At 41.1% G+C, this 8058-nt stretch overlaps 1 protein-coding gene across 1 annotated transcript in view; it reads right to left on the bottom strand.

Moving 5' to 3' along the window:
* The window catches only part of ADAMTS18 (ADAM metallopeptidase with thrombospondin type 1 motif 18), a 228689-nt gene that overhangs the window by 128663 nt on the left and 91968 nt on the right, over positions 1 to 8058 (bottom strand). Inside the window, exon 8 of the mRNA XM_069085865.1 lies at positions 5046 to 5151. Coding sequence (XP_068941966.1) covers positions 5046 to 5151 — 106 coding nt within the window. The remainder of the gene's footprint in view (positions 1 to 5045; positions 5152 to 8058) is intronic.

The following is an 8058-nucleotide window of genomic DNA, read 5'->3' as shown; positions in this document are numbered from 1 at the left end:
AAGAAGAAGAAGAAGAAGAAGAAGAAGAAGAAGAAGAAGAAGAAGAAGAAGAAGAAGAAGAAGAAGAAGAAGAAGAAGAAGAAGAAACTGTGGATATTTGGTGGGGAAGGGTTTCTTTACCACTACCTTTGTGATTCCATCACAGGGGGTGCTCCTCCTGTCCCAGGCCCCCACTACTGAGCCTCTCCCCAACTCTGGTCCATCCTGTACTCACTACCAAGGTGATCTTTCTAACAAGGTGATCAGGTCTAACCATGTCAACCTATTACTCAGATAAATTCCAGTACTTCCCTATTACCAGCAGGATAAAATATGAAACCCTGTTTAGCTTTGAAAGTCCTTCATAACCCGGTTCTTTCCTGATCCCTTTTCAGTCTTGCCCTCTCGTTCTTCTCCAGGATCTGTTTCTTACTGTCTGGACTTCTTTCCTCACTATACCAGAGCAGTGTTCTTGCTCTGGAACTCCACTCCCCCCTTGGGGCCATCTCACCCTGGAAGATCACTCTGCCCTCTGGTCCCTTCCTCTGATTAGTCAGTTACTCCTGGAGCCTGTGTTTTATGGAAAGTGACCGGACCAGTCACACTCACTCCCTCATTCCACTCCGGGATCTGCTCCTAACTCTCCGGACTTCTTCCTCCACCATTCCCAGATTCAGGTTCCTTCTCTCCCCTCCCCAGCCCGGAGCCTACTACACAATAGCACTTGATAAATACTTGTTGACTTGATTTCCTATACTTCCCTCCTTTCCATGTATTCTATGGTATAGTCACAGCGGCCTTCTAGCTGTTTCTTACACAAGATATTCCATCTCTTGGCTCTGAGCATTTTCACTGGTTGTCCCTCATGACTGAAATGCTCCCTCCTCATCCTCACTTCTGCTTCCTGGCTTCCCTGGTTTTATTCAGGACTCAACTAAAACCCCATCCTTTGCATGAAGCCTTTCCTGTTCCTCTTTAACATTAGCGCGTTGCCTCTGAAATTCTCTCCAATTTATCCTGTCTATATCTTGTTTGTACATAGTTGTTTGCATGATGTCTCTTTTCTTTGTATCTCCAGTGCTTAGTGTGACTCATAGTAACCACCTAATAATTGTTTGTTGACTGACCCAGATCACTGCTCCTCCACACTTTAGGATCCAGTCTTTGTGAGCTGGTGTGGTTGAAGTAATTTGTCCTGTGATGACCAACCCTCCAATGAGTCATTCCACATTTAGGTAACCAGGGCTGGTTAGCAGATCCATTGTCCAAAGCCAGGTCCAGACTGGAGGTCACAGTACCTGTCAGAGCATGTGCTGCACTGATGAAGCCTTCTAGATTCCAGAGTCACATTCCCCAACAAGGAGACGGTGGAAAAGGATGACAGCAGATTGAATTTGCAATGGGTAAAATTCCCAAAGAGGGGTCATGCTATTCTCTCTCCTAACTAGTGACTTCAGGAATGGGCCTTCTCTCCTCTGACTGAAATTAGGTAGAGGCATTTTACACCCAATGTCTTGGCCCTTTCATTCATGACACTGAACAAAGGGCACTGGGATCACGTGGGGCATTTCATTACTTCATTTTGCTTTTAATTGGGTGGAGTCCTACAGAGGTTAGGTAAAGTACAATAGGTTTGGAGTCAGGGAACCTGGGCTTAAATTCTCTCTCTGTCACTATCTGTACGATCCTGGACAAATCTCTTCTCTGGGCTTTGGTTTGTAATATTAGAAGATTGGACTGGATAATCCCTAAGGCTCCTTTCAGAGCTGAAGAAAGACTATGATCCTCTACCTGGGTAGCTTGAGGAGGCAGATGTACAGAACAAAACCGCTCATATTTAGGGAGTGCTGGGAGATCCCTGTGTAAAGGACTAGAAAAATGCAAAATATTCTTCTGAGTATGAGAAAGGTCATGATTTGGATTTCCTGCAGAGAGATGTGTCAGTGTTGTGGTCTCTAAGCAAATTTTAGCATGGAAGTAGGATTTGTGGTTTATGAAAAAATGAACTTTTTTTGCTAGAAATTAAACCGATGCTTTTTTTTTTTTTTTAAATCTGGCTAGAAGTCTCTGGGGCTCAGTTTCCACTTTGGTAAGATAATGGGACTGGACTCCATGGTCTCTAAGGACCATTTCAACTCTGACTTCCTATGTTCTAAGGTCCCTTTCAACTTCAGCAGTTTATGAATCTTGTTTTTATTCAAACATGTGATTTCATCTGGGTAGTGAGCTCCAGGTGAGGAATTTACTCTACCAATGAAGATCAGCATTTTCTTTGTAATTTATAGCCTTGGAGTTGCCTGGGGGCCCTAAGAGGTTAAGCAATCTGCCCGTGGTCATATCAACCATACGTGTCCAAGGCAGGAACAGAACCCAGGCTTCTCTAACCCCAAGGCTAACTCTCTATCTGCTACAGTACACCGCCTCTCTTATGAGTCTAAGCAGAACAAAAAGTGACCTTATTCCCAAGTATTCCACCTCTCCCCTGCCTTACAAAATCCCTAACACAATCTGAAAACACATTTTACATGTCCAAGTATCTGTGATACCAGAGCTATATATTCTTTTCTTTTGACACAATTCCAACAATGTTAAAGGGGACCTCAAAAAACATCTGGTTTAACTACTACCTAAGTCATAAATGATAAGTGAGATTTATATGTAACTTTACAATTTACAAAGCACTTTACAAACACTATCTCATTTGGCCTTCAAAGCAACCTCATGAGGCACGTGCTGTGGTGTTTTTATCCCTATTTTGTAGATGAGAAAGATCATGGAGACTGAAGTGACCTGACCAAGGAAACAGAGTTAAGTGAGCATCAGAGGCAGGATTCAGACTCCTTGCCTCTGAGTCTCTCTCTTCTGATACCACACTGCACCCCCCCCCTGCCCCCACATCCAACAAGTGGTCATCTAGCCTCCACCAGAAGACGTCCAGTACAGAGGATTCGTCAATTCCTGAGGCAGCGCATCCTATGGTGGGGCAGTCCATGTCCACAGACTTATATGGACTCACTGGATGTTATTTAGGGGCTTAAAGATGAAAATTTGTAGACAGTAGTTTTGTAAGAAAGAGCTTCTTTGGTAAAAACCCACTCAATTATCCATTCCAATATTATCATCATGGTAACTGTATGCACATTCCCTGTGAGAATAAGAAATGATAGGTGGATGGCCTAAATGCAAACCTGGGGTCCCCATGATACTATTAGGAGAACCATAAAAAAATTTGCTCCAAGAATTTTGGAATCTTGGATTTATGTTTTGGAAAGAGCACAGGTTCTGAATTCAAAAGACTTGGTTTCAAATCCTAATTCGGACATTTTCTAGCTCTGTGACCACAGGCAAATCCTTCGCATTTAATTCAATTCCATTCAACAAGAATTTATAAAATGCCTCATAAGTGCAAGGCACTGTGCTGTTGGGCACTAGGGATATGAATGCAAAATTGAAACAATAGTCCCTGTTTTGAGGAGATCGCATTCTATTTTACCTTTCTGAACTTGTTTACCCATCTGTAAAATGGGTAGTTGCTATGGAGAATCATAGAATTGAAGAATTTAGGGTCAGAAGAGATTTCAGAGGCTATGTATAACAACCTTAGTTGAAATGGATTTCCATTATACTATAGCCAGCAACTGGTTATCCAGTGCCTGGTTGAGTTCCTCCAGTGGGGAATAATCCAATTCATTCTAAGACAGCTCTTCCACTTTTGAGACAACTCTAATTGTTGGAAGGCTTTCCCCCTGACATCCTGTCTAACATGCTTTTGCACCTTCCATCCATTGTTTCCATTTTTCCTTTGGGGCCAGACAAAATGAGTCTAAACTCTCTTCCACATGATAGCCTTTCCAATAACCGAGCGTAGTCATCATGTTCTGAAAACCTTAACATGCTAACAAATATAACAGTTATTATTATAACCATAAATCTCAGGGTAGAAGGGACCTCAGAGCACAACCTCAGGCCCAACCCTGAACTGAACAGGAATCCCTAACAACTGAACATTCAAAATCCAAATGTTGACTTTTATAGACAGGAAACTCACCTTCCTGGGCCTGAGCTTCTTCTTTCTCTCTATATAAATACTAACCCAATTCAACAAACAACGAATGTTTATTAAACACCTACTATGTGCAAAGTGCAGTACTATATTCCACACAAGAGAGTAAAGACAAAACATTAAGTCCCTGACCTTTAAGGGTTTACATTTATTCTATTAGGGAGATACAACTTGTAAACAGATGAATTGATGTAATAGAAGGACTGGATTTGGAGTCAGAGGACCTGGGTTCAAATCCCAGCTCTATCATTTACTATCTGTATGACCCAGGTCAAATCACTTAACCACTCTGGGCCTCAGTTTCCTCATCTATAAAATGAGAGTGTTTAACTAGCTGTCTGCTAACAGATATGTGGAATAGAAAAGGATTTGTAAACTTTTCAAAGCACCTAGAAATTGGAACTATTACTCTTATCTACTGCTTCCAAAGCAATATGTACAGATGTGCCAATCATTGAGGGAATAACTGTGAAATACACATGTCACTCTTACTCAAGACACTCCAGTGGCTCCCTCTTACCCTTAGTAGAAAATGCAACATTCTCTCCACTCTGCCCTTTTTGGGCTTTTAAATCCCTTCACAAACTGGTTCCAGCCTCATTTCACTTTAGTCTCCTTGGCTCACTCCACATTTTAGACAAACTTTCCAGTTTGTTATTTCCCATATACAATATTCTAAATACTCATTCCTATGCCTCTGTACCATCTGCTCCCATGCACTCATCCCTCACCCCTGCTTCATAGAATGCTCGTGTCAGCTCCTGTTCTGCTCCTCCCAGTTTCTAATGCCATCCCCTAGACATTTCCTTATGCTTAATTTAGCTTTAATTTTCTGTATACGTGTAGTTTCCCCACAACAGAATATAAGCCTTCGGAGGGCAGTGACGTTCATTTTTGTCTCTGTACACCCAGCATATTGCCCATTCGGAGCCTGGCACATAGGATACACTTAAGTGCTTGTTGAATGAAAAAATGAATGAAAATGACTCAAAGCATCACTTACTTGTGGCCTGACTCATGAGCTATGGTAAACGCCAGACCAAGCCCTGTGTCTTCATTAATGGTGCAACTTCGATACTTGCTGCACATCCCACTGATGGGAGCAAAACCTATGGGAAACACCAAAGTCAAATGTTATTCCAATTTTCTGTGTATCATCTAAACATGAGTTCTTTTCTTATACCCTAAGGCAGGGGTGGGGAACTTGCTGCCTCAAGGTCACATGTGGCCTCAAGGCTGCAGATTCCCCACCCCTGAAAAAGGGTTCAGGGCAGAGTTGGCTATGTGTACAACTATATTTAGTTCCCTTCTCCATAACTAATATCATCCCAAATTTAAACAGCACAAAACCTTCACTCTTCCATTCCAAGTTGCCCTATGCTTCCTCAAGGCATGGGGAGTTTCTGTAGGTTGGTTCTTGAAGGCTGTGCCATCAGAGCACATGCTTCTAGCATGTCTTAATCTGGAAAGGCTTCAAATAGGACCTCTGGTGCCAATAATTCAATTCAATCCAACAAGCATTTAGTAAACACCTACTGTAAGCCAGCTGTGCACTGGGGATACAGAACCAAAAATGCTAAAAAAACAGAACCTATTCTCAAAGAGCTTATATTCTATTGGAAGGATACAATACATATATATATATATATAGATAAACAAATATACTATATATATAAAGAAAACATCTTATGTCCATTGAGAAGAATTAGCTTCAAATAAATTTGTTAAAGAAATTCTAACAAATTAATTTCTCCAGACCCAGCCTCTTCTCTGAGCTCCAGTCTCTCATTTTCATCTCTCTGTATGATATCTCCACCTGGATGTCCCATTAGCCTCTCCAAATCAACCTATCCAACATGGAGCTCATCATCTTCCCCCTAATATGTGCCTCTGCTCCAAACTTAGCTATTTCTGTTGAAGTGAACGTCATCCTCCCAGTCACCCAGACTTAAACCTGAATCATCTTTGAATCCTGTCTTCCCTATGATTCTCCACATCTAGTCAATTCCAAGTCTCTGCTGTCACTGCTATGGCCACAAAGTCTCTCCCATCATTCCTTTCTCTGTTCCTGCACTGACACTACTCTAGTTCAGCCTTCTATCACCTTTCACCTGAATTATTGTACCAACCCCACTAAATTGTCTCTCTGCCTTCAGTATCTCTCCTCTGCAATTCATTATTTACAAAGTTGCCAAAATAATCTTCCCAAGGCACATGCCTACCCATGTCACACCCAGGCTCAAAAACTCTCAGTGGTTCCCTATTGCCTGTAGGATGAACTTCAAACAATCTGGTCTGGCATTTAAGGCCTTCTACAACCTGGTTTCAACTTCCTTATCGAGCTTTATGTAACATGTCTCTACCTCAGGTACTCTGAACTCCAGCTAAACTGGATTCTGAGTCATTCCTGCCTTTTCCTATTCCTACAGATACCCCATACCTGGAACAAAATCCCTCCTCTCTCCTTCTTTCAAAACCTTCTCTTCTTTTGAAATTCATCTCAAGTGCCACCTTCTCCATGCAGCTTTCCCTGATCCTTCAGCTAATAGTGATCTCTCCTTCCTCATATCTTCCTAGAGTATGCTGTTTGGATCATTCCTTTGGCCACACACCCCCAACTCCATCACTCCTTTATGTCATATGTAATTATGTATATGTCATAACCTGCTGCTCCTATGCAAAAGTTTGTAAGCTTCTCAAGGGCAGATGAGAGATGGATGGATAGATAGAAAGATGATTGATAAATATAAAGATAGATGGATGTACGGATGGAGAGATCAATGATATATAAATAGAAAGATAGAGAATTTATTAAGAGATTGTTGGAGATGTTATAGAAAGAATTCATGGGTTGGACAAGTTGGTCTCAGAGATCTCTTCTAACTTTGGGATTATATGATTCTGTGGTTCACTCCTCAGAAGATGATTAATCAGTTAGAACAGCACTTTTCAAATTCCAACTTCAGGATAATTACTGGTCCTTATATGGTCACCATTCTATGACTCCTGCTGTCCACTGGGACTGGAAAGGCTCAGTCTAGTCCCCTCACCTCCTTTTATGACTAATGGCAGTACATGGAAATCCCTACTCTTTTAGAGATAGTAAGTGATTGGGTATGAAAACTATTTTAACTTCATATAATAAAGCAGCTTAAGCAATCTCAAAGCATCTTAAGTTAATAACAATTACTATTTCTATCACTCTTTAGAGCTGAGAACTTTCCTATTAACTCTGCTATGTAATGAAAGTGTTACTATTCCATTTTACAGATGAAAAAACTAAAGCTTAAGAAGTGAAGTGACCTGGAAAGGGACTCAGAGCATCAAATTCAGACCTTAAACTCAGATCTCTTGACTCCAGGTATGCTATATAGGGTTTATAGGAAATAACACTAACATTTTTTGAATTCTAAATATCTAATATATTGATAGGGACCAGTTACATAATAATCAAGAAATATTTGCTAAATACCTGAAAGTTATGGGCAGCTAGCTAGGTGTGACAATGGTGGATACTGGAAGTATGAAGACTCACTTTCCTGAGGTCAAATATAGTCTCAGACACTTACTAGTGTCTTACTAGCTGTGTGACCCTGGGCAAGTCATTATCATTATGATACAAGTATAAGTCAGAGTGTTCACCTTTCTCGTCATTGACAGACCAAGGGAATCACAGTGTTTAACTAACTTGCCAACGATGGCACTGGTGGCTACGTAAGAATTTTGATGCCAGCTGAGTCAAGTTCTTCTCCTAGACTGCCCTTCCTTTCATTATGTCAATGGTCAAACTCTGGTTCAGTGGAAAGAGACTTGAACTTGAAATGAAAAGATCTAGGTTCGAGGCTCCAATTGTCACATCTCTGCACAACCCTGGGCAAAATATTTAATGTTTCTGAATCCAAGTTTCCTCATTTATGGAAGATGGATGAGTCTTGCAATTCATAACATAGGTACATTAAGTACCTACTCTGTGTGTGTGTGTGTGTGTGTGTGTGTGTGTGTGTGTGTGTGTGTGT

This window comes from Petaurus breviceps, unplaced genomic scaffold (genome assembly GCF_028583685.1).
Source record: "Petaurus breviceps papuanus isolate PSGF00001 unplaced genomic scaffold, PetGlider_PUasm1.0 176, whole genome shotgun sequence".
Lineage (NCBI taxonomy): Eukaryota > Metazoa > Chordata > Mammalia > Diprotodontia > Petauridae > Petaurus > Petaurus breviceps.
The sequence above is the reverse complement of the archived record's forward strand: the minus strand, read 5'-3'. Positions and strand labels throughout refer to the sequence as shown.